Source organism: Babylonia areolata, chromosome 3, assembly GCF_041734735.1.
Source record: "Babylonia areolata isolate BAREFJ2019XMU chromosome 3, ASM4173473v1, whole genome shotgun sequence".
In the NCBI taxonomy this organism is placed as follows: Eukaryota; Metazoa; Mollusca; class Gastropoda; order Neogastropoda; family Buccinidae; genus Babylonia; species Babylonia areolata.
In genome coordinates this window covers 43468607-43496399 of record NC_134878.1, presented here as the reverse complement: position 1 = coordinate 43496399, position 27793 = coordinate 43468607, and the positions used below count along the sequence as shown (strand labels likewise).

Sequence of the window (27793 nt, the reverse complement as noted above, 5' to 3'; positions counted from 1 at the left end):
TCATGAGCCTTCACTGAACTCTGATGTCATTCTACATAATCTGTGGTTGCACATATGTCGCTCAAGCAGCAACTGTATTGACCTCCACAGTCAAACAGTTGTGTGTGATGTCATTCCTGTCACACTGTTATTCTGCATGATCCAATGTCACTATTCCTTCAGCAGAATCATGTATGTGTGTTGTGTATGTATTTTTAAGTATGCATGAAACAGGGCAAGTGTATGACTGTGTGTGCATGTGTGCATGAGGACGGAGCAGATGGGTGGAGAAGACAAAGTGGATATCCAGGCTCCCTGGTGAGGTTGGACACAGGATAAAAATCAAGGTGATGTGTGAGTGTATCTCATCACTGGCTGTTTACAAGCATCAGAGATGCAAACCAACCGACCATTTTTGTTCTGACATACCCTCAGTTTGGCCAACTCAATCTCCACCATTTTGGGGTCACCGTAGATGGGCTCCACCTCATCCAGTGTGGCTGAAACGCTGTCCATCCATTTCTGCAGTTCCTTGAAAGCGTGGTCAAACTGACCTGCCGACAGCAGCGCCATCTGGAGGTCTCGCTGTCGAACACAAAGGAAAACCGCTCTATTCTGCTGCGTTCCATTCAAGCAGCGTGCACAGAAAGCACACAGGTGCTCGATAATGACAGAGTCCAGGAGGATACCAGCTTCCAATGACTCAAGTATCAAAGTTTATAGTTTTTGACAATGTTAGTATTTATAGGTAGAAGTCCTATTTCAAGCAGAAAAAGATAGAGCTGGGAGGAGGGGGTGGGAGTGGGGGCATTGGAAAAAAAGGAGAGACAATAAGGCAGTGCATGCAGGTGTGTGTGTGTGTGTGTGTGTGTGTGTGTGTGTGTGTGTGTGTGTTTTGACAAGTGATGGTCATTAAGAGTGCCCCAAAATAAACATGCACACCATTTAAGCGCCAAACAAGTATACTGACTCTCAGTCCCTCAAACTATACAACTTGAAATCAGTAGCACTTTGTCCTTCTCATCAGCATTTATTGATTACAGCTGTCTGTGATATATATATATATATACTGACTTTTCGTTCTGTGCTTCTGGAATGTTTGCACATACCCATGCATGCAAATATCTATGGCCTAGGGCTCTTTTTATGGGAATGCATGTGTGTGTGGCGAGGGGGGGTGGTGGAGGGAGGGAGGTGTTTTTTTTTCTTTAATCTAACATCTTTTCACTTTGAGTGATATTAGACATATGTGTGTGTGTGTGTGTGTGTGTGTGTGTGGTGTGTGTGATGTATTATGCATAACTGCTCATGTGTGTGTGTGCTAGCATGTGTGGCATGCCTGCCTGCTTGCTTGTGTGTGAAAAAAACCCACATACTTATGGGCATGTATTTGGCTGTGCTGTCACCAATAAGTAAGTACCAGTAAGTCTGTTTGTAAGCAACAGTAGAATTGCATGCAAATATTTGTGGCTTCAGGCACATTTTCCATGGATATGCATGTTAGCATGTGTGTGTGTGTGTGTGTGTGAATCAGAATATTTATTTGTCATGAAAACCGTAAATGAAAGGTTTTATAGACAACAATAAAGAGTAAAAAAAAAAAAAAAAAAAAAAAAAAAAAAAAAAAAAAAAAGGGGTGGGGGGAGTGTACGCATGTGTATGAGTGTGTGTGTGTGTGCGCATGCATGCATGTGCATACACATGAGCATGTATTTGAGTGCTGCTCATATGTACGCATGCTTGCATGTGTGGCATGCCTGCCTGCTTGTGTGTGTGAGTGTGTGTTAAAAAAAATACATACTTAAAAGCATATGTTTGGCTGTGCTCTCACCAGTAAGTCAGTACTTCTGTGCACAAGTGACAATGAAATTCACCAATGGAAGACATGCCTGCAAAACGTATTTTCACAAAAATGCACCCTGGATGAATTCAAACGCTGAAGATGGAATTCTTAATCTGTCTAATTTACATCCACAAACCATAAAGCTAACAAACGCTGAAGATTTTTATTCTTAATATGTTTCACACCTTAATACTTTCACGCACAAATCATAAAGCTGCCAAATGAAATGAAAGACACTGTGGCAATGTCACTAAAATCAAAGACATTCAAGCATGCTGTGCAGGATCCATGCACACAGGGTGGCCCAAAAAATTGACAGCATCTTTTCCAATTTCTCTCTAGCAAAATAACCACATCATGGACAAGCATTAAAAAAAAAAAAAATAAAATAAAATAAAAAGCACTGTCAGCGCTTCAAGAGACAGACAGGCAGAAGGAAGAGACACTCAGACAGACACACTCGCCTCACATTCAGAGACTTGAGAGAAAGAGACAGGACACTGCAGGAGTGACTACTACTTGACCACCAATATTTTCTCCCACTCCCAAACACACACACAGACACAGAGAGAGAGAGAGAGAGAGAGAGAGAGAGAGAGAGAGAGAGAGAGATGCAGTTTACTATACTGAGAAAGCAGGAAAACCAGAATATGAGTGATCATGAGTAAGACAGACAGCAGAGAAAGAGACGAGAGACACAGAGAGACAGAGAGAGAGAGAGACAGAGATGAGGAAGATAATGGTAAGATGAGAAAGGCAGATACAAGATAGAGAGACAGGGAGACAGATACAGAGAGAGACAGAGAGAGATACACAGAGAGGGAAGAGCAAGACAAAAATTTGAAAGAGAGAGCTTCAAGTGAGAGAGAGAGCTAAGAGAGAGAGAAAGAGAACAAGAACAAGAACAAAAACTTTAATCTTCAGGCCTCTGGCCCCTAGAAAGAGGTCAAAAGTACCCAATATGGTGATCACGCAGCGACAACAAAATGTGAAATACATACTTACTTAAACCTGAAGAACAAAAGTGCTTCTTGTGCACTGTAAATTAATTCTAAATTTCTTTATTGCTGTCAAAGAATTCCTGTTGTACCTTAAGGGAAGGAAAGAGAGAGAGCGAGAGAGAGAGAGAGAGAGAGAGAGGTGAGAAAGAGAGAGAATGACAGAGAGTGAGAAAGACAGGGAGATGAGAGAAAGACAAGAACCACACACACACACACACACACACACAGCGCAACACAAGAGAAACCAAAAGCAGCGAGGGAGTGAGGGAAGCGACCAAACAAAACGACCAAACAAAACAAAACAAAACAAACAAGCGACCCACAGTCGGGTCACCACCTACCTGTCTGTCTCCGATGCCGTTGACCAGCACCCCCCAGCGTGTGTTCAGCTCCACCACGGGCTCCTTCAGCACCAGGGCCTGCTCGGGGCTGCTGTCCTTCGTCAGCTCCGTCAGCTGCTGGTTCAGGGCCTCCACCTCCATGTGTTTCGGGTCCACCCCCGCCTTGAACAGCTGCATGTCGAGGAGAAGAAAAACATACATTAATCCATGTTCAGGGCCATGAGCAGCTACAGCAGCAGAGAGACTGAGGTAAAACATACATTAATCTGTGTGCTTTGGGTCCACCCCCACCTTGAGCAGCTGCACAGCCAGGAGAGGGAGAGAAAAACATACATTAATACATGTTCAGGGCCTCCACCTCCATGTGCTTCGGGTCCCCGCCTTGAACAGCTACACGGCAAGGAGAGGGAAGTAAAATGTACATTAATTCATGTTCTGGGCCTTGAACAGCCACTACAGCATGGAGAGTGATGTAAAACATACATTAATCCATGTTCAGGGTTTACACATCCATGTGCTTTGGGCCCACCCCCGCCTGAACAGCTGCACGGCGAGGAGAGGGAGGTAAAATGGACATTAATTCATGTTCAGAGAACTGGAACAGCTACATGGCGTGTAGAGGGAGAGAAAAAAGTACAACAATTCATATTTCGGGCCTTGAACAACTACATGCCGAGAAGAGCGAGGTAAAACGTACATTAATTCATGTTCAGGGCCCTGAACAGCTGCACCGCAAAGAGTGGGAGGTAAAACATACAATAATTCATGTTCAGGGCCTTCAACAGCTACAAAGTGAGGAGAGGGAGAAAACAAACGTACATCTATTCATGTTCAGGGCCTTGAACTGCAACATGGCAAGGACAGGGAGAAAAAACAAACAAACTGTACATTGATTCATGTTCAGGGTCTTGAACAGCTACATGACAAAGAGAGGAAGAAAGAAAAAAACAACATGAACTAATTCATATTCAGGGATTCCACCTCCATATACTCTGGGTCCACACCCACCTTGAACAGCAAAGACAATCCCACACACTATACAACACTCTGTACCCCATCAGTGCAGCTGCACCACAGTTGAATGCTGCACTGTTGAAGCCATTACTTTAAACACAAAAACACACATGAGCACAAATAGAAAAAAGGCACTGACACACCCAATACCCTCTAGCCCCCAAATACCATCAACAGACCCCAAATATCCACACCCACATGCAAATAAGCACACCCCAAATACCCATTCATACCTCCACATATTATCAGCATGCCCTAATTACCCATACATAAATCCACATACATCGGCATACAACCCCCCCCCCCCCCAACCTCCCCCCCCCCCAAAAAAAAAAACAACAAAAAAAAACACAAAAAACAAACAACTCCTCCTGCAGCAAAAAGGAAATTTTCTTCCTAAAATTATATTCAAGTAACATACTTACCATGACCCACTAGTGCAGACTCCAGCAGGGGTCTGATTCCTGTCCTGTGCAAACTACTATCCGCCTATGTGGAGAAAACAAAAGCAGCTACGGCCAATAACCCCCCGAAATAGGTTACCTCCCCTCTGCATCCCTGACTAGCATCTTGACTCCTGCTCCTGTGCTCTGCATACGGCTAAGTTTTTTTCTCGTATTTTCTGTCTGTCTATCGATTCTTGGCGCTCTCGTTTTGTGTCTGATGATGAATCACAACAGGTCACAAAACTACCTGGCCCGATTAGGCGATCGAGCTCATATTAAGGCGCGATCACAATCAACCGGCGGACACAGTGAATACTTTGAAAAATCGTGTTGGCACTTACTTTCAAAACTTAAAATACAATACTCATTTCATTACTCATTAATAAGCCTTGCGCACTATTAGATTATAAAAATCTCTCTATACAATTATGGGGGCTCTCACTTCCCCCCATTTCCAGCAGGCAAAAGGCCTTACAGGCCTAAAGGCCTTCATATCGACATATAATATGATCTGACACTGGGCCCTCAACCTCAGGCTTCGTCTACAACGCTAACCCTCCACCTCCTCCACTGCCTCAGCTCCCTACAAACAACTACTCCTGCAGTAAAAATGCTGATTTCTTACCTTCAGCTCTTCCCACTGTTTCTTGATGGTGTGGAACTCAGAAGCCACGGGCTGAAAGTCAGCCATCTTCTCCTCCGCCCCCTTCAGCCACACCAACAGTTTCTGCACACACCATTGAAACCAGTCACTCAATTTCTGCACAAACCATGGCAGTCATTCACTTTAGCATGGCACCCTCTCTCCCTTTCCCTCCCGCTCCTTCAAGTCTATTTCTTCTTCTTCTTCGTGTGTGGGCTGCAACTCCCATGTTCACTCGTATACATGTACACGAGCGGGCTTTTATGTGTATGACCGTTTTTACCCTGCCATACTCCATTTTCGGGGATGTGCATGCTGGGTATGTTGTTTCCATAACCCACTGATCACTGACATGGATTACAGGATCTTTAACGTGCGTATTTGATCTTCTGCTTGCATATACACACAAAGGGGGTTCAGGCACTAGCAGGTCTGCACATATGTTGACCCGGGAGATCGGAAAAATCTCCACCCTTCACCCACCAGGTGCCATGACCGAAATTCGAACCCGGGACTCTCAGATTGAAAGTCCAATGCTTTGTCTATTTCATAGTTTGAGTTTTTGTTTCATGGAGGTGTCGAAGTGCGAGGACTGATCCATTTATGCTACACAAAACAAGCTTTAAAAAAACAAAACAAAGAAAAAAGCAAACAAACAAAGGAGCAGATTCCTGACATACGCATAAACCCACTGCATGAGCCAAGCCTTCAGAGACCACCCCAGATTTATACAAAACATTATCATAAAATGAAATAAAATACTTAAACAAAATTAAACAAATACATACAGATATAATAAAATGAAAGATAAGTACAAGGCAAATACTGATGTAACAAAAGAACAAAATGGGACATGTCTGGCGAACCTGTGCGCACTAACACACATGTACACTGCTTCAGTTTCTCAAGGAGGTGTCACTGTACAAATCCACATATATACACTGCATCACATCTGCAAGATAGATGCCCGACCAGCTGCATAACCCAATGCACTAAGTCAGGCCTTCAGTACTTGCAAACAATCATATACCCATCAGAATGGATTTCTTCTACTCTCATTCCATGGGTTCTTTTTCAGTGAGCCAAGCGCATGCTGCACACAGGACCTCACTTTATAGACTCATGCGAATGACTACATGCTCAGAATGGTATTTCCAGTCAAACATTGGGAGAAAGGGAGAGAGCAGGAATTAAACCCACACCCTCATGGACACTGTATCGAGAGATGAACATCTTAACTGTTCTGCAACCTTCCTCCCTGTATGTCACTGCTACAACTGTTTATATGGTGTTATTTCTATCACAGGTTGTTTTTTTTGTTTTTTTTAACACGTGTATGCTTATTTCAGCTCAAATTCTTATTGCCTGATCATGATCTTGACAAAAATTCAAGTTATTTGCATGTCTTGTACTCTCTCTCTCTCCCTCTCTCTCTCTTCCTCACTCACTCAATCTCCCCCTTCATTTCTCTCTCCTCTCATTCTCTAGCTGCATACTGTTGTAAATGCCAAATTACCATTTATCTAACCATGATAATAACGTGCATGCTTGTACTGACATAATGATTCCTCCCTTTGTTTCATCTAAATATTTCTCCTTCGACGGCTGGATGAAAAAATAAAGCATTTGTCTTGCTTACTCTATAACCCTCGGAAAACAAAAATTCATTCACTTCCACTCAGTTCACTGTCTACCACCAGCCCATCACAGCCACTGACCATCAGCTGATCCTGGAAGTGCAGGGCCCTGCCCAGGGCAGACTCCAGCTCGTTGGAGCGCTTGTTGTACTGGTCGCTGATGGCCGCCAGGTTGGCCCCGACGTCCTCCATCGTCTTCTGCACCTCGGGCTGCTCCCGGTCCCCGACCAGCCCCATCAGCATGTCGCCCGTTTGCTGCACCTCCTCCAGGTCGGCCTGCGAGGCTTCAATGTCATCCTTCAGGGCCTGCAAACATCGCACGGACACATGGCATGTATACCGCTGGGTTCTGTTGTGTGTTCTGCACTGCTTCTCAGCATGGGTTGTTCTTGACAGACACAAAATCATCATTTGTTTGTTTAAATTTGTGTCGATTTTCCTACATACCTATCTAAAAAAAAATGTATATGCATCTATATGTCTCTCTCTATATATATATATGTATATATATCTAGAGAAAAGAACAAGAACAAAAACTTAAATCTCCAGGCCTACAGCACCTAGAAAGAGGTCAAAAGTATACAAGAATGGTGATCTCGTCACGATAAAATGTAAATACATACTAACTTTAACCTGTAGAACAAAAGCGCTTCTTGTGCATTGTAAATGAATTCTAAATTTCTTCATTGCTGTCAGAGAATTCATGTTGTATATATCGAGAGAGAGAGAGAGAGAGCAGACAGAGAGAAATATGTTTCTGTGGTGTTTACAAGTGTTTCACAAGATACCAGAATTTGACTAATTTTTTTTTCTATCATACATTCTTTCTCAGTCTTCTTCATTCACAAGCTCATGCACTACACACACACACACGCACACACACAGAGAAGTGGATATAAATAAATGCACTCAAGGATGTGACAAATATGTTCAGGATACCAGAATCACTTCCATCATAATTGACTTTTTCAAAATTTGCTCATTTAGGTTACTTCATTTTCTAGGAATAAGTGTACAAGCTCAAATTTATCCCAGCATTGTTGTAACATGCCTTATCTTAGTTTTGTTGCGTACCAAATGTAGTACCTCTAACTTACTGTGGCTTTATTGTAATACACATTCTGCCTCCAATGTCAGCAGCTGCCCAACATCACATTCACAACGACTGACATAAAAAGAAACAAAACCAAAAAAGCACACAAAAAAAAACCCATAAGCAGTACCCAACAAGACCCCCCCAGCTCATCCCCCCTCCCCCCCGTCCCATACCTCCAGCTCCTCCTGCTGTTCACGGATGGCCTCAGGCTCCAGGGCCGGCTTCTCTGCAGTGGTCAGGCTGTCCTGCAGGTCCTTCAGGGTGCTGTTCAGCACGTTCAGGTCGTCCCAGAACTTCTCCGCCACAGTCAGCGTGTCGTCCAGCGCCCTCTGGCGGCTGCGACCCATGTCCTGGATGTCCTTGAACAGCTTGGTCAGCTCGTCCAACTTCTGCTTCACATCTGGGGGACAGGAGATCACTCGTCATCCATCATCAACCACAAAGCCCATATGTAGCAGGCATGCCTATCCCCAAATCTGCTTTTCAGGAACAACGCAATGGAATCAGGGACAGGGTATTATTTTCAGGAACATCTTGGCAAACATACAACAGTCTTCTGGCAGCCTGAAGCAATGGTTGGTCTTGCTGAAGTTACTTTGCCAGTGATAAAAATCATGCAGACTTTCAAAAAATGGCTTCGGTACTGTTCAGACAGTTCAGGCTTTTCACAAAGTGGCTTCAGTAATATTCGGTAGCATTTCTTTTAAGTCTTAACAAAGTGTCTTAGGTTATGGTCGGAAAGCTATCTAAGGATACACTTGTACCCACTAGATACTTCTGAAAAAAAAAAATGTTACGGTCAAGTTTTTGTATTTTCAGGGACATGCAGCAAATATCTGTATCTATCAATTTTCCAGGACAAATATGGGCCCTCAGTAACTGTAGGCATGCCTGATATAGGTTTAACTCCCTGACTCCTGCTGAAGAATACTGTTCATCAGAGAATGGCTGTTAACCTCACTGAACTTACAGGTCAGGGTGTCGATCATCATTCCTTATTTGGACTTCTTCCTCTCAGGACTGCTTTTACTTTTGTTCAGCAAAATCAATGACACAAGGAACAAGTACACAAAAAAAAGGGAAATGCTGTGAAATCTAATGCAAAACTGACCTCTTCTTCTTCTTCTGCGTTCGTGGGCTTCAACTCCCACATTCACTAGCATATACGCGAGTGGGCTTTTACGTGTATAACCTTTTTTAACCCGCTATGTAGGCAGCCATACTCCACCCTCGGGGGCAAAACTGACCTCATTTCACGAAGCTTCAGCAGTCAAGGGGCTAAACATCTGTCTCATTACTGTTGCTCTTGAACAATGTATAAAAGCATCCTTTATTCCTTGCAGCATCTGTGCTAGCAATGGGTATGATGTAGAAAATGTGCACACACACACACACACCCTCTCTCACACACACAAGAATGCAGGCACAGTCCCCCTCCCCTACCTCTGACGGCCTCATCCTGCTCACTGCCCGCCTGTTTCAGCAGTTCCTCAGCAGCATTCTTCACAGACTCCAGAGCCGCCTGTCGCATCTCCATGTCCTCTTCAATCACCTGAACAACAACATGAAACAGTCACAGCCTGATTGATTGATTGACTGATGAGGATACTTATATAGCGCCTATCCTCGGTCGGAGAAAAGCTCTAAGTGCTTTACAAACACGGGGTCACTTGCGCAACAGGCTGCCTACCTGGATAGAGCCGACTGGTGGCTGCTACTTGGTGCTGCTCAGGCTGAACAACAACAACATGAAACATGAGTCACAGCCTGAACAATGAGACTGTCACAGTCTCAACAACATGAGTCACAATCTGAACAACATGAAACAGTCACAGCCTGAACAACAACATGAGTCACAGCCTGAACAACAACGTGAAACATGAGTCACAGCCTGAACAACAACGTGAAACATGAGTCACAGCCTGAACATGGTCTAAATTTAGTCTAAAAACACCAACTCTGGTATAACAAATGTGCTGACACACTAACTTGTCACATACACACACCGAGCTGATTTTTCTGTCTGCTCATCCCCAGGACAACTAAAATAAATCATCAATAACTGTCCAGCCCTGACGCACCCACCTTGGTCTCCTCCAGCTGTTCACGCAGCTTGTCAGGGTGTGCCGAGATGGGCTCGGCGTGCTTCACCTGCTCTGCAGTCACCGTCAGGCTGTCCAACATGTTCTCCAGCTTGTCACTGAACTGTGGACAGGTCACACAGCATCTCTCAGTGATGGTCAGGTCACAATGTGGGATAGTAGGTACAGTCATGGTCACGTCACAATGTGTCTTCTTCTCCTTCTTCTTTGTTCGTGGGCTGCAACTCCCAAGTCCAACTCCCACGTTCACTCGTATGTACATGAGTGGGCTTTTAGATGCATGACCGTTTTTACCCCGCCATGAAGGCAGCCATAGTCCATCTTTGGGGGCCTTCACAATATGTGATTGTAGGTACATACTGTCACTGAACTGTGGACAGGTCACACAGCGTCTCTCAGTGATGGTCAGGTCACAATGTGATTGCAGGTACAGTCATGGTCAGGTCACAATGTGCAATTGTAGGTACAGTCATGGTGACGTCACAATGTGGGACTGTAGGTGTATACTGTCACTGTCAAGAGCTCACATTTCAACTTACAATGGTGATGTCACAATGTGTGACTAGGTGTATACTGTCACCGTCAAGAGCTCACATTTCATCTTACAATGGTGACGTCACAATGTGTGACTGTAGGTGCATACTGTCACCGTCACTTGAGCTCACATTTCATTTTACAATGGTGATGTCACAATGTGGGACTGGGTACATGGACAAAGTTCACAACACACTGTAACTGTCTATTAAGTCTTTTGATTATTGATTTAGAAAAAAACCCACAAAAAAGCTTTTCATATACAGAGATTTAAGAGTAGTAACTTAACAAATTTACAATCCGAACTCTTTTATCATAAATGTTTTGTCATGTACTAATCTGGCTATGTCATTTTGGAAAACATTTCAAACACAACTGATTTCTATCCCAAACATTCAATCCAAAGTCTTAGAAAAAGTCAACAACAACATAAATAAAAGATGCTGACTGCAAACAGAAAATTCCAACACATCCAATGTATAGGACAAACAACATCCATACCACAGAGATCATATTTTCACAACGGCAGAAGCTTCTGTCATTCCCAGACCCACACCATACCAGGTAATGGCTGATCAATAACGGAACACACAGATTCCAAGTCCAACCAATCACATACACACTGCGCACACAGCAAAGTGCAATCAATGGCCAGGTGTCTGCACACTCACCTCAGCAGACTGCTGCATGGCAAGGTCAATGGAATTGGAGCGGTCGCGCACTCGGGTTCGGACCTCATCCATGCGTCGGTTGTCGTCGTCCAGCATAGCATTGATCTCGTTGGCTCCCTCTGGGTCACACAGCAGGGCCAGAGCTCCGCCTGTCTTGTTCAGTCTGTCCACTGCCGGTTTGCGGTCCTGAATCTCCTGCTTCAGTGCCTGGGTTGAAAACAAAAGGATTATCAAAGACTGGCATATGAACTGACCTCGGTGACTTCACAGCATCCATTTCACTGGGGCTGGGGAAAAAGAGAGAAATGGTGGACATTGCATGTCATTCCGCCAGAGCATGTTCAAGCACATTGGCATGTGTGCATCTGTGTGTGTTGTGCACGAATATGTGTGTGTACAGCTTGTAAATGCATGTACACTCTTGCAAATGAGTGTGAGCAAGGTGAAGAGGGAGTTGTGTGTGTGGTTAGTATTGCTAAACCATTTCAATACAGTGTGTGGTGAGTATTGTTAAACTGTTTCAATACAGTGTGTGGTGAGTATTGTTAAACTGTTTCAATACAGTGTGTGGTGAGTATTGTGAAACCATTTCAATACAGTGTGTGGTGAGTATTGTTAAACCATTTCAATACAGTGTGTGGTGAGTATTGTTAAACTGTTTCAATACAGTGTGTGGTGAGTATTGTTAAACCATTTCAATACAGTGTGTGGTGAGTATTGTTAAACTGTTTCAATACAGAATTCCAACTGTGTTTGTATCCTTGATATTTTTCACACTCAATCTTATTCTTCCATGCCACAGAGTAGGCAATTTATTACCATCCTCATTTAATTTCCAGAAACAACACAACATTATTTCTCCTCCTCCTTGTAAAAAACCCACACTAAGACAAATACACACTGCCTTTGATGCATGCCAACATTACATGCACGTCATAAATTTTTCACTAACATAAAATGCACAACTTGTTAAAATGTCTTCACAGACACATACATTATACACAATGCTACAGCATCTTCACCAATACTTATAATATTATACAACACATTTTGTTTTCCCTGATACATGTATCATACAGCATGTCACAAAATAATCACTGACACATAACATGTCATGATATCTTCACCAACACATATGCATAGATAATGTCACAATCTCTTCACTGACATACAATACACAACTTGTCATAATGTCTTCATGGACAACACATATAATACACAACATGTTACACCATCTTTACCTGCACATACAATACACAAGTCACAATGTTTTCATAGACACATATCACATACAACATACTTTAATGTCCCCACCAACACATGTAATACACAACATGTCATAACATCTTCTCCAACAAATATAATACACAACATGTCATAACATCTTCACCAACACATATAATACACAACATATCATAACGTCTTCTTCACAAGCACATATATACAAAATGTCATGCACAGACATGTAGCATATATGTCACGTTTTCATACACATATAACATACAGTTCACAACGTCTTCATCAACACAACAAAGACAGCTGGCACAGGTCTAATATCTCTTAGGAGTGGAAAGATGTGAAACTAAAGACTGCTACTACCACAGCTGACATCCCCCTACTCACCTTGGCCCTCTCCTGTTGTTTCTTCACTTGCTCAGCATCGACTGAGGGGACATCCAGCTGGTCCACTGCCGGTTCCACCTCGTCCAGCCAGCTGACCAGGTCTGTGTGGGCCTCTCGGAAGTGGCGGGCCAGAGGCAGGGCCTGCTCCAGTGTGGAGAGACGGTCGCCGGCAGCGGCGCTGACACTGTCTGACGTCTGCTTGAGGTCGTCCATCTTTGTGCGCAGGGACGTCTCCTCGTCCAGGGAGTGGTCGTTGAGTAGCTTCTTGCCCGAGGACAGGGCGTCACGCGTCTTGGCCTTCTGGGCACCCACCTCTTCCATCAGGGCCTGGAAAAGGGGCCAACACCCAGAGAGTTTGAGTCTAACAACCTCCTGGTAAAAGTCCTTAAAGACAACTTGCTTAGGGCTTGGGCAGTGAATAAAAGCAATCAGTGTATCATGGTTTGTAGTCTGTGGTGGTGATCAAGTCTTACTTAAGTCGCACAAAGTGTCACAACACTTAAACTACCCTGGAGTCTCCTCAAAGAAAATGTTCACCAGCTATCAATTCAGTCAGCGCCTGAAAAAATGTGTGCAAACACAACGGGACAGTCTACAGTCTCTATTTGCGATTATATCTTACTTTCATAGCTAAGCAGAAAACAACACTCTTACAAACTCCTCTGGAGTCTTTTCCAGAAATCCTTGCCATCCAACTCCACACTTTTCAGCCAGCTAAAACCATGGAGTGTTTCTTTTCTGTACCAGATTAGGCAGAAACCAGGAAACAGTGGCTGAAGAATACATTCAGAGTCAATGGGTGTCGTAATTTTCTTTTACAGAAAGTGGACTCTTCACAAAACTATAGTCAACACAATGTGCAATGAATGTAAAGGAACTTGTAATGGCTTCTTATAAGCAAACGACAAACCTGTACACTTATGCAGTTCACTGTGTCAAAATTTTCAGGTGGGCGTTATGTTCTTTGTAAGAAATGTTTTCTAACCACTATAGAGAACAACACATGCCCAACATCTCAGCAAGGTCTGAGTGTAATGAACATCACCAAAAACAATCCAAATTAACATTAAAGGGGAGTTCATCTGTGTACTTTTGTTTTGCTGTATTTCATTTGTGCTTTTCTAAAGAAATATAAACTATTAACTAAATAACAAGTTGCACAGTTCCAAAAAAGAAAACAAAAAATAAGAAAAAGATATCTGAGATCAAACGGGAAATGTACAATCACAACTCTCTGAAAACAAAATCTTAGCACCTCCACTGTACTCAAGGACCGATTTCTACTGCCACAAAATGCCATCCCACTATCAGTGGAGAGGCTCCATGCACAGAGTGATGCTTCCCTACAATGGCTCTGACATGATCAGAGTCATGACAGAATTGTGGGGACAACATGTACAGCAATTCCGATATGCACCTTTTGCTGGGCTAGTTGTTTCTGCAGAGAGTCAGGATTGGCGGTCACTGGAGACGGGTTCTTCAACTTGTCATCTGTTTCGTTGAACCAGTCCAGAAGCTCACCAAGTTCTCCAATCACCTGTTGGTGGGTGGGTCAAATGTCAATGAAACGACATGCTCAGAACAATGAACCAACAGGTATGAACACAATTCAAACTTCATCCACGAACAGTTCAGAACACAACATGCATTTCCTAAAAAATAAACTCAGTAAAACATTAAAAACAATTTTTCCACAAAATACAACACAACGTTTCCACCATCTTCAGATCTCTGTCATTTAAGAACAAACACCACTTTTCTCAACTTCACATTCCACTTTCAATTAACTTGCATCAATGAAAAGTGTTAAAAAACGAAATCCATACCTAAAAAACAAAATCCGTACCTCTCTAGATTTTTCACGGGTCAGTTTTGCCTTTTCAGCTCGCTTCTCGATCTGTTCCCGCAGGTTCTCGAAACGTTTGTTGTCTTTGTGGATGACGTCCTCCACTCGCAGACTGGCGTCACCAGGAGTCACCTCGGACAGCTCCGCCCCTTCAGAGTTGATGACGTCCAGCAGTGGCTGCACTTCTGCCAGCTGTGTCAGCAACTCCTGCACACACATAATTATGTAAACATCATTATCGTTGTTAATTATAGCCCAACAGAATGCCCTGGGTCACAGCAGGGCAGGAAACACCATCAATATCATCCCTGTAAAACCTAATAAAAGAAACCAGGGAAAGGAAAATTCGGCACAACTACAGTCACATCCATTCACAATGACCTGGGCAATGATTCTGACACTGGCCATTACCATGGGGGAAGAAATAATAATAATAATAATAATAATACCAACACCTGCAGCAGAAACAATATAAGCAGTAGGAGCTACAGCGTATAAACATAGCTCCTTCCTATCTCCACTTTCACAACACCACCAAAGAGGCATGAACTGGTCCAAGACATGCTATAATTCCATAACCATCACAGCAACACAGCAGTAGTGTCAAATCAACTAATAAAAGTTTGACATTTACAGAAACCTATTTTTACATATTGTGCTGCTTCTTTCATTCCTCTTTTTTTCTTATCTGGTCAAAAATGCCAGAAACCCAATTTCTTCTCTCTTACTGAAATTCACTATTTATAATCTATTGCTTATACCACTCCCTCTTTATACATGTCCTTCACTCATCAAAGCTAAGACATACCAATTAATGAGAAAAAAACTTAACAAAACCCTAGAAAATATATATATTCCCCTGCTCCCACCTCTCCTCCCCACCAACCACCAAAAATTACTTCCCCTTTCTATAACACGCCATTCTGACCTTCATTTTCTGACACATTCTAAATGTCTGTTAAAACAGAAAACAACAACAACAACAACAACAAACCACCCAACATCCCCCCAAACCCCCCACCCCCCTCCCACAACAAAACTCAAAATCCCCCAGGTCATCACGTCAACCCCCAAAACCTTATCCCCCCAACCTCCCAACAAAATGCCCCAGGTCATCACGTCAACCCCCCAAACAATCTACTCCCCCCCACCCACCCCCGGGCCCCCCTCCAAACAAAAAAACAAAATCTCCCATGTCATCACGTCAACCCCCAAAACCCTACCCCCCCTCTTCCCAACAACAACACACACAAAAAACAGGTCATCACGTCAACCCCCAAAACCACCCCCCCTCTTCCCAACACAAACACCACAAAAAACCAACTAACCCCAAAAACCCTCATCACGTCACCCACAAAATCATCACGTCAACCCAAAACCCCTACCCCCCCTTCCCCAACAACAACACACACAAAAAACAGGTCATCACGTCAACCCCCAAAACCCTACCCCCCCTCTTCCCAACAACAACACACACAAAAAACAGGTCATCACGTCAACCCCAAAAACCCTACCCCGCACTCCTCCCAACAAAATCTCCCATGTCATCACGTCAACCCCCAAAACCCTACCCCGACTCCTCCCAACAAAATTCCCCAGGTCATCAGTCAACCCCCAAAACCCTACCCCGACTCCTCCCAACAAAATGCCCCAGGTCATCACGTCAACCCCAAAAACCCTACCCCCCACTCCTCCCAACATAAAACCCCCAAAACCCCCTTGGCCACATCACATCAACACCCACCTCCACGCCACCCTCAGCCTCGGGCAGGGAGTGCTCCAGGGCGCGGAGCTCCGGCTCCACCTTGTTGGCCCAGGCCAGGAACCCCTGGTGGGCCTCCTGGAAGTGTTGGGCCAGGGGCAGCGCCTCCTCCATCTGCTCCAGAGAGTCGTCGATGCGTGACCGCAGCTCCCCGAACCGCTTCTGGGCATCGTCGATCTTCACCTGCACCAGGATCACGTCCTCCCCTGGGAACAGCATCAGAGGGACTCTTGTATTGTATTTCTCAGATTTCTCTATGTGAAATTCGGGCTGCTCTCCCCAGGGAGAGCGCATCGCTACACTACAGCGCCACCCTTTTTTTTTTTTTTTTTCCCTGCGTGCAGTTTTATTTGTTTTTCCTATCGAAGTGGATTTTTCTACAGAATTTTGCCAGGAACAACCCTTTTGTTGCCATGGGTTCTTTTATGTGCGCTAAGTGCATGCTGCACAAGGGACCTCGTCTCATCCGAATGACTAGCGTCCAGACCACCACTCAACGTCTAGTGGAGGGGGAGAAAATAGCAGCAGCTGAGCCGTGATTCGAACCAGCGCGCTCAGATTCTCTCGTTTCCTAGGTGGACGTGTTACCTCTATGCCATCACTCCACTTTTATAATCATAATAATGATACTACTAATAATAATGAATATCTAGAAGCTCTAACATACTAATAATAATAATGAATATTTGGACGTTCTATCTCCGGACAGCCCAGAGATAATAATAATACTATTTATGATGAATATTTCAACGCTCTATAACGATGATAATAATGATAAATATTTGGACGCTCTATCTCCGGAGAGCCCAGAGCATTTAAAAATACAATTACTCATACATACATACATACAATGATGCAGACACATTTCATAACATTTGTTTGCCTATATGCACCACAAAATAAACAATTCACACACACACACACACACACACACACACACACACACACACACACACACAGAGCATTCATATTGATAAGGCTTTTGTCAGCTGTGTGGGGATCAGAGTGGATTCACAATATGGACCAAAAATGGCTGTTCTTGGGAATCAAACATTTTCAAATAACGATTATTTATGTCGCAATATTGTTCCTGCTTTGAAGGATAAAATTTTGAAATGATATGGATGAAATCATTGCAACAAAGTACAAAATGTATGTTTTATAAGCACTACCAAAACTACCAAACCTAATTTCGTTCATCAAGTTCAAATGTAATAATCACTGTTAACCACTTCAAACAAGGCAGATAAGTGGAATTCTAGGAGAATATCATATATGTTAAAAATGATATATGAACACTGTTGGAGATCAATCTCATTCCGTCATGAAATGTCCAACTTTTTTCAGACGTTCATGAAAAGATTTGTTGTCCAAAGCCTGTATTTTCATTTTGTAAATTATTTTCTGCAAGCAAATGGGTTCTCTTAAACCTTGCGTTCATTGTAGTAGCATGAATCATTCAATAAGCTGCTGAGATCTTAACTCCTGAGAAAGCATTTTGTGATGTAAAGGAAATTTTCTTCCTAAAATTATGTTGAAGTAACATACTTACCATGACCCACTAGTGCAGACTCTGGCAGGGGTCTGATTCCTGTCCTGTGCAAACTACTACCCACCTATGTGGAGAAAACGAAAGTAGCTACGACCGATAACCTCCCGAAGTAGGTTACCTCCCCTGTGCATCCCTGACTAGCGCCCTCGTAAACTGCCCTATCATCACAGTCATCATCATCATCAGCAGCACTGACCTTTACAGAAGTCCTGCAGGTCTTTGCCCACTGCAGCCAGCTGCCGGACAGCAGGCTCCTGCTCACTGGTCTCATTTTGCAGTTTCTGCACAAAAAACATGACACATGCAACATCACCATTTGTGGCACACCATCCATAATCAACATTGTTCTAACAGAATGGAGACCCCCGCAAAAAAAAAAAGAAAAAAAAAAAAAAGAAGACATCATACATATAAAACACAAGCAAGCATGCACACAAATAAACATGCATGCATTCAAGCACACACACTCATCAGCACTGCTGATATCGTCAGTGCGTCAGGCTATATACAGTCAGTGAAATTACAGATGGGATCTGAAATAATCACTGAAATCAGCGACTCAGCCAATGCTTTATGTAATGTGGACGGAGCAGTGAAACAAAGAGCAAAGTGTTGTCCAGAGTCAGTTCATATCCATACTCCTTTGCCCTTACATGAATACTACAAGTTCAGTAGAACTGTGTGCCTGGAATCAGTTTCATAGTTCCTTTACGGAATACAACAAAAAGCACAATAATTTTACAATCTGCAAAGTAAAAAACAACAACATTTACACATAAACAGAAAAAAACAACATCCCTTATATGCAGATGGAAAACATTTTTTTTTTAAATCAAAAACTAAATATACCAGAAATATCACATGTATTTATGAACAAAATATGAACCCTGAACATATCCTTACCTGTGATGCTGTTCAGCAACATATCACGATACTTTCAAATCACTTTGTTTAAAACATTTTACTCACTACCATACAATACCAGCACAATACAATACAGTTTCAGTTTCTCAAGGAGGCACCAATGCGTTCAGACAAATCCATATACGCTACACCACATCTGCTAGGCAGATACCGGACAGCAGCATAACCAACCACACTTTTCAGGCCTTGAGTGCATGCTTATATATTTGTGTACTTATCAGAATGGATTTCTTTTTACATAATTTAGCCAGAAAACACTCTCGTTGCCATGGGTTCTTTTTCAGTGCGCCAAATGCGTGCTGCACATGGGACCTCGGTTTATCGTCTCATCCAAAAGACTAGACGCTCAGTTTGATTTCCCAGTCAAACTTGGGAGTAAGGGCGAGAGAGGGATTCGAACCCACACCCTCACGAATCTCTGTATTGGCAGCTGAACATCTTAACCGTTCTGCCACATCCTCCTACATACAATACAATAAAGTTCAACACAATACAATATAATGCACAACACAACAGTCACAGTCACCTGCAGGTCCCCGATCAGCTTCTCAATGCCGTCAGCGTCGGCTGACTGCGGCTCCAGGGCAGCGAACTGCTTGTCGGTGGCGTCCAGCCACACCACCAGGGGCTCCAGTACCTCCGTGAACTGACCGGCCAGCCCCTGCACCTCCTCCAGCATGACTGTGCGCTCAGACACCACCTTGTTCAGGGCGGCCCAGCGGTCCTCCAGCTGCTTCAGCTGCTGTTCGATCTTCCGCGCCTCCTTGCCGTCCTTGCCCTTCTGCAGCTGGGAGCCCGACTCCTTGACCGCCTGCACGTTGGGCGCCCGGTCACTCACCATCTTCTGCACCAGCTGGAAGCAGGCCACACAGGGGGTTTGTTACTGCATCTCTTTTTTTTGTTATCACTTTGTGCTCCTTCAGTGCCACTGCATAGCGGCTAAAACAGGGGTAATTGTATTTCTTTTTATCACTACAGACTACTCTGTGTGAAATTTGGGCTGCTCTCCCCAGGGAGAGCACGTTACTGTACTACAGCGCCACTCTTTTTTTTTTCTTTTTTTCGTTTTTTTTTCCTGTGTGCAGTTTTTTTTCCTATCGAAGTGGATTTTTTGTACAGAATTCTGCCAGGAACAACCCTTTTCTTGCCATGGGTTCTTTCATGTGCGCTAAGTGCATGCTGCACATGGGACCTCGGTTTATCGTCTCATCTGAATGACTAATGTCCAGACCACCACTGAAGGTCTAGTGGAGAGGGAGAAAATATTGGCGGCTGAGCCGTGATTCGAACCAGCGCGCTCAGATTCTCTCGCTTCCTAGGCGGATGCGTTACCTCTAGGCCGTCACTCCTATTGTAGGGGGCGAGGGGGTGTGTTGTAACTAAGAACAGCACATGCTTACTGTATTTCTTTTTAACACGTTGTAATCCTTCAGTGCCACTGCATAGCAGTCACACAGGGGGTGAGTGGGGTGGTTTGTTACCAGGAACAGCACATGCTGCATTTCTTTCTTTTTTTTAAACTTTGTGCTCCATCAGTGCCACTGCACTGCAGTGTCTGTGGGATCAGCCCTACAACAGCTGAGTGCACTGCTGAAGGCATACTTCACACACAAAACATGCTCTATCCCCTGGAAAATAATGGCGAACATCCAAGAACATGACTCTGACTGTGTTCTAAGCAGTGCTGGAGAAAAGGAAGTCAACTTTAAATCCTGCCAATTTGAAGCCAATATGAATATCACAATGAATCCAAACCTAAAACATCTGATACACTATTCTTCAAGAATAGAAAGAAGCAACAATGCAAGACTTGAAAAAAAAAAAAAATCACCATCCTCTATTAATCACTAAAAAAATTGACACCTGCTTTCAACACGGACAGATTTTCTTTCATCCCCTTGCAAGTAAGGTTCTTCTCCTTCCCATCAAGACAAGGCCATGAACATTCATCACATAATCAGAGTAAAGCATAATGACATTTGATCTTCAATGAAATCAGCACCACTAATAATGACACCAAACAATGAGAAAGAAAATCACCTTCTGTTCTTGTAGCTGGGCCTTGACAACACGCTGTTCTGGTGATGGTGGTTTCTGATTGGCTACCATCTCTTCCGTCTCGGCCAACCAGGAGAGTAGTGAGGTCATGGCATCCTGGAACTTCCCAGCATGCAGCAGTGCACTGTCCAGGTTCTTCTCACGTTCCGACACTTTCTCGCTCAGCTCTGCCCACCGGTCTGTCAGGGACTCCAAGTCCGTCTCCAGGCCGCTTGTGTTGGATCCGGGGGGTGCTGATTTGATGAGGTCCTGACCTTGGGAGGTGACAGCATCCATCTGCTTCTGCAGAGGCTCCACTTTGGACTTCTCAAATCCCTGGAAACAAAGAAAGAAGCAAACTGAAAATGCCTGAAATTTGTTTCCAAACAGTTTTTTTTAAATCTGTGCACAAGCAGCTAAACTGCACTAACACTCAATGGCTGTAATATGTCAGAGTATATGCCAACATTTGCTGTGTAATGGTTTCAAATCTTCATGTGTGGATTATGGCTTTCAATAATTATAGTGACAGTATAAAACATGTTATTCAAAACTAAGCTGGATAACTCTCTTCTCCTCTCTTCAAACAAATAACGTTGTTCATTCAAAGTATGTCAAGTATTTTAAAAGCAAAGATGATATTTTGAACTGTTCAAGAAGGAATCAGATGAAACCAATCAAATTTTGGAAAATCCTCATAGAAGCTGGGGAATACAAATCAGTGTTGGAACAGGCTGCTAAACACTGACATTCATCACATAATTACAGTAAAGCATAATGACATTTGATCTTCAATGAAATCAGCACCACTAATAATGACACCAAACAATGACTAAGGTGCATGCAAGCTGTATGGATTGACAGCTAACTTCACCAATGCACGATTCACAATCATCACCATGATATAGCACTATCACCACAGCCTGTAAGACTGTCTCACAGTTTAATCTTGACAAACACATGTGATATAGTAAGGGTTTTTCCAAGAACGTACATTCTCCCTTACACTCTCTACACCTCTACCTCCCTGACTCACCCATGTCCCACCCAAGCATATCATTCTCTATTTTCTACACTTTCTTTAACACTCATAACCATATGTTTATCATCCAGCAGGGTATACATAGAAAATATCCACTGACTAGACATATCTCAGTCTTTTATGGACAAAATAATGCAATAACTAAGTTCATGAAAATCAAAAGTTTATCAAAATGTGTTGTACATACATTCTCAATTTATGAACTCTAACTGAAAACATTAATACCCATCCTTTACTTAGATGAAATAATCATCTTCAAAGCCCAGCTGACCTTGAGCTCCTCCTGCAGGGCCTTGATGGCCGACACCTCCCCAGCAGTCGGTCCCATGGCGTCCACGTCGGCAGCAGCCTTGGTGATGCCCTGCCGGGCCGCGTTCAGGGCCAGGGTCAGCTGCTCCAGCCCTTGCTGGGTGCTTTCTATGTCCTTCTGTCGCTGGGCGGCCTTGTCTCGGAGGGCGGCGTGCTGCTTGCACAGAGAGTCCACCTGCAGCGGAAGGAATGGCGTTACAGAGACTGGTGATCTTCATTTGGATTGCATTGTGCTGTATTTTATATTACAAACCTTTTGTCACAATAGATTTCTCGGTGTGAAATTTTGGCTGCTCTCCTCGTGAAACTGTATCACCACACTGCAGCACCACCTTTATGCTTCTTTTATTTTCGGTCTACAACTGCATTTGTCATTTGTATTTGTTTTACTTTTTTTTCTTTTTTTTTTACACAAAATTTTGCCAGGAATAACCCTTTTGTTGCCATGTGTTCTTTTACGCATGCTAAGTGCATGCAGCACTCAGGACCTTCAATTACTGTCTCATCTGAATGACATGGAAGAAACACTTGAATGAAAAGAAAGAAGAATACGGGCTCTGGTCAGAAGCAGTTACTCAGCAACACTCGTTTATCTTATTTCAATCTTATCAAAATGCACTGCCACCAAGAAACACTAAGTTAACTTTTTTCCATCTATGGTTAACTTACTAACTCATATGATCAACTGAACAAATTGTGTACAGATATCATCAAGAACTTGTACCTGAGACTTCAGTGTGCCCGGATCAGAGACATAGCCAGCATTCCCAAGGTCATCAGCCTGATGCTGAAGGTCACTCAGGTTCTCCAGCTTATCATCAAGTCTCTGAAGGAATTCCTGGAATGACAAACATGACATCCGCTGGACTGTTTAAACATTCAGTCTACAATACCAACAGGTCATTTCATACATGCATGTGTTTTTGCATTTAAATATGCTTATGTGTAGGTGCAGTTGGTGAACGACTGTCCATTTCTCAAACATCACAATGCTCAAGCAAGGCAACACAATTTCTCTGTTCCAACTCAATATTTTCTTAGGCATATTGCTCTCTCCCTCTCTCTGTGCGTGCATTTTTTTTTTTTACAAGAGCCGACAACAGTACAACTGTGCCAAAAAATGTGTGTCCACCACCACCACCACTTACCTTGATATCTGTGTTCTGCTTGTCCAGTTCTGCATCGTCCCTGGAAGTGGGACTCTGGGTGTCCAGTTCAGACTCCAGCTCTGACAGCTGACTGCCCACCAGTTTCAGCAGACCCTGAAACAGTGTAGATACACAACACATTACAACCTGTAACAGATTTTCCCATTGATTGTGGTCACAGATACAGAGAGAGAGAGTGAGAGTGAAAAAGAGTGATGTGTACATAGACAATTGAAGGAATATTTAGAACATGATAACTCTACGTAGTAGAAGACGTCATGTAAGGTCAGAAAGATGATGTAAAAAATAGCATTACGTCACCTGTTATAAGTGTAGTCTGTGACCAAGCTGCCGGGTGGCAGCGAAAATTCATATTTTTATTTTTTAACAAAATAGGTGTTGGTTTTCAACTTTGTTTTATTTATCTTAGATATATATACAGAGATATATATATAGAGAGAGATATATATATAAAAAAACAAAATGGTTGACGAAAAGTTAAGGACCCCTGGAGAACTCACACAGTCTTACTCTTAGGGGCAAGGTGAAATGACACTGAATTTCCAGCAAACAGTGGTGCATAAACCTACTGTGCACCCCTCCATTAACAAGAGGCGCTTTCTTGAACATCAACTTTCTTTACCATGAATATTCATATCTATTCTTCAATGAAGGGCTGTCACCTCACTGAGATAAGAAAGAGCTTTTATGTCAGGATGTCAGACAACACTCTGTATCTGGACTTCATCTCCTTCTTCCTCTTCCTGTATTACCTTCATTTAGCAAGATCAATGACACCACTGAAATGCACACACAAAAAACACAGTAACCACACTTCCAGAGATGCCAACCCCTGTCAAGAGTTTGTACGAACAATCATGACATTTGGTAGGAACATTTTGAATTTGGTAGCAACACTCAGACTCCCAACCACATCAGCAAACATACATTTTATCTACAAGGCATACAACTTGGGCCTACCTGCAACACGGTGCAACTGCTACAATTAAGCTGATTGGTCCACTCAATGCTGTTTCAATGTAAACAGGCACACGATTAGGTGAGCATCATCGTATGAGACCAAGGTTAGTAGTGACTACCCTGGCCTCGTGATTAATAGGTCTAGAGCGTGTGGGTAATGTAACGACAGGAAATCATGCGATCATGCTATGTAGGCAAAAATAAACTCGTCGGAGCAATTTTGACGTTGGCATAATGTGTGAAAAACCAGTGATCGGGCATAACAAAATATGGCGAAATCATAACAACTGGCATCTCTGTACCTCAAATTCTTGCTACATTGAGCAAGACCCAGCAGTAAAAGGATTAAAAAAAACAACAAAAAAACCCCAAAACACAGCAAAACCAACAGACCCTAACCCAACAACCAAACACACACACCTGGAACTGTTCCACAATCTGTGAGCCGGTCTCCATGTCAGCGACCAGCTCGGCCAGTTGGTTCTGCAGTGTGTGGTGCCGGTCAGCCAGCTTGTCTTTCTCTGACCGCAGGTCACCAGCGCTGCCCCCATCCGCCTCCACCCCGTCCATCAGGCTGTCTGCCGTCTTCAGCTGTGTGTCCAGCCACCCAGAGTCTTCCAGCAGACCCTGCCCGTCAGATGAATGCAATAGCGGAGTGGTTAAAGCGTTGGATTTTCAATCTGAGGGTCCTGGTTTGAATCTCGGTAACGGCGCCTGGTGGGTAAAGGGTGGGGATTTCTCTGATCTCCCAGGTCGACATATGTGTAGACCTGCTAGTGCCTGAACCCCCTTCATGTGTATAAGCATGCAGAAGATCAAATATGCATCTTAAAGATCCTGTAATCCATGTCTGGGTTTGGTGGTTTATGGAAACAAGAACATACCCAGCATGCACACCCCCGAAAACAGAGTATGGCTGCCTACATGGCGGGGTAAATAAACAAAACAGTCATTCGTGTAAAATGTTACATATCTGTTTGAGAGTGTATGTGTGCATGCCTGAAATCAGATATGACACAGGAAACGAATGATGAGTGCCAATGGCAGCTGTCAGAATTTCATCAGAATTTCCTGTGTTTGATCCCCTGTTTCAATGCACCGGGGGCAGATTTTTCTGATCTCCAAAGTCATACTGTGCAGATCTGCAAGTGCCTGAACCCATTTCATGTATATATACATGTAGATGATCAAATACACATGTTAAAGATCCCTGTAATCCATGTCAGCGTTCAGTGGGTTATGAAAACAAGAGCATACCCAGCATGCACACCCCGAAAAAAAAACAACGTATGGCTGCCTAAATAACTGGGTAAAACAGTCATACATATCTAAGCCCCTTAGCATAATTACATTTAACAAGCATTATTACAATTCTGCAAGACTGTACAACTTTCAATTCTTGTCTCATAGAAATATACTCTCTCACCCTTTTGTGCTGACCTTCTTGTAATACACACACTCACAAATAATGCACACTATCTCACAGATAAACACAAACACACTCAAATACTCCCAACAAAGACATCTTCTTGTCCCTTTTCCACCACCACCCCCAGTTATCCGTACCTTGATTTTGTCCTGTTTCCACACCTGACAGTAACCCATACTTTTATTTTGTCCTGTACCCATCACCACCAGCAAGGCGTACCTTGATTTTGTCGATGTGTTTCGGGTCCTTGGCGGAGGGCCCCAGGCTGTTGTGTGAGGCCAGCTTGTCCTCCCACCGGCTGAGGGCGCTGTTGGCCTCGGCCAGAGTGTCCTGAGCCTCCTCCAGCCTCTGGCCCACGTCCTCCAGGTGGGCTGACCGCTCACTGACCACTGGGGGAAGGGAGGGGCGGGGCACAGATGTGTCAGTGTACATTAATTAATTTTTTTTGCTGCCCCATCATCTGCTCCGTTTCAGTGGCATTACTCCCATGCTGCTCATTTAGATTCCCCCCATACACGGCCACACCCAGGTTCGTCTGTCACAGTTCCAATGGTGACAGTCCGCAGGGAACCATCGATGTTAGGTTGCCAGGAGGCCACACACCAGAGGAGACCCCGCACTGCTGCTGAGTCACTTCGGTGGTGTTCAGTGGTGCCTGTTCTGATTTAATGTACTTAAGACACCACCTACTAAGCCCCATGGAGCCAGACTGATTGAGCGTCCCTCCCAGAGTGGAGACCGCCACCACGTCCCTCAAACAACAGCCCCCCATGAATCTGCCGACAATGAAGACATTGACAGGACTCACCCCAAGCACGGAAGTGAAGGGTTATCAAAACTGAGGTCACCATGAGAGCAGAGCATGAAAGGCCACAGACTTTGAGACTGTTTTGTTTATTGATGATGATGGAGGAGGAGGAGGAGGAGGATGCTATGGAGGTCCATTTTTGGTTTGGGACTGTGTGACAAGGCTGTACAGCACACTCAACTCTGGGTTGGAGCTGGCCACGGGCCGAAAAACCCATCTCTGCTGGAGGGATTCGAACCTGCGTCCTCCCAGCCGTCAGTCCACGATGCCAACCGCTTTGCCATGGCGGCTGGTGTATTATTACTATTCTTGTTGTGGTTATCATTATTATCATTACCTTTACCATTGCTGCTTTTTGCCCACATAGGCGTGATGGTCCCTCACCACTGGTGGGGTTGGGGGCAGAGCACAGGCGTGTCAGTGTAAATGGGGGGATGTGGGAAGTTGTTGTTGTTATTATCATTTTTATCATCTCCCATTACCATTGTTGCTTATTGCCCATGTGGGTGGAACAGTCCCTCACCACTGGTGGGGTTGGGGGGTAGGGGAGGGTGCCACAAGTGTGTCAATGTTTTCTGGGGGGGAAAAAACTTACAATAATAACAATAAAAAACACTTATTCATTATTGCTTTTTTTTTCTCTCACACAGACATCAAAGTGCTTTATATGTACAAGTGTCACTGACTATTAATGACGGAACAATCTGTTCACATAAATTTCAGACATTATGACACAACTCCTCCAACTCCCTAGCTCTCTCTATCATCCAGACACATAGGCACACACACACGCGCGCACATGTACAAACAAAAAACACAACATTCTCAGCATGGATCAGATGCAGTTTGGAACTGCAGCGGACACTCACCACAAAGAACATGGACATCAAAGGGGAATGCCTCTCTTTGTTTTTATTCATCTATTACAAAACAAAACTGTTAGAATCAGTTAAGGCATTGGACCTCCGATGTTCAACAGTGATCAGGGGTCAAGAACCCCTTCAGGAACGGTGCCGTGTCCTTAG

The 27793-nt window shown here is 43.7% G+C and overlaps 1 protein-coding gene across 19 annotated transcripts in view; it reads right to left on the bottom strand.

Annotated features, from left to right (window-relative positions):
• The window catches only part of LOC143279998 (uncharacterized), a 431093-nt gene that overhangs the window by 45428 nt on the left and 357872 nt on the right, over positions 1-27793 (bottom strand). For all 19 annotated transcript variants that reach the window (XM_076584413.1, XM_076584420.1, XM_076584415.1 and 16 more), the window contains 20 exons: positions 26180-26349; positions 24952-25158; positions 23551-23664; positions 23127-23240; positions 22365-22577; positions 21055-21387; positions 19541-19867; positions 18287-18371; positions 16521-16744; positions 14777-14983; positions 14348-14467; positions 12931-13257; positions 11308-11514; positions 10086-10205; positions 9444-9552; positions 8174-8400; positions 6986-7210; positions 5250-5351; positions 3165-3335; positions 409-564 (listed from right to left, as the gene is read on the bottom strand). In XM_076584413.1, coding sequence (XP_076440528.1) covers positions 409-564; positions 3165-3335; positions 5250-5351; positions 6986-7210; positions 8174-8400; positions 9444-9552; positions 10086-10205; positions 11308-11514; positions 12931-13257; positions 14348-14467; positions 14777-14983; positions 16521-16744; positions 18287-18371; positions 19541-19867; positions 21055-21387; positions 22365-22577; positions 23127-23240; positions 23551-23664; positions 24952-25158; positions 26180-26349 — 3758 coding nt within the window. The remainder of the gene's footprint in view (positions 1-408; positions 565-3164; positions 3336-5249; positions 5352-6985; positions 7211-8173; positions 8401-9443; positions 9553-10085; positions 10206-11307; positions 11515-12930; positions 13258-14347; positions 14468-14776; positions 14984-16520; positions 16745-18286; positions 18372-19540; positions 19868-21054; positions 21388-22364; positions 22578-23126; positions 23241-23550; positions 23665-24951; positions 25159-26179; positions 26350-27793) is intronic.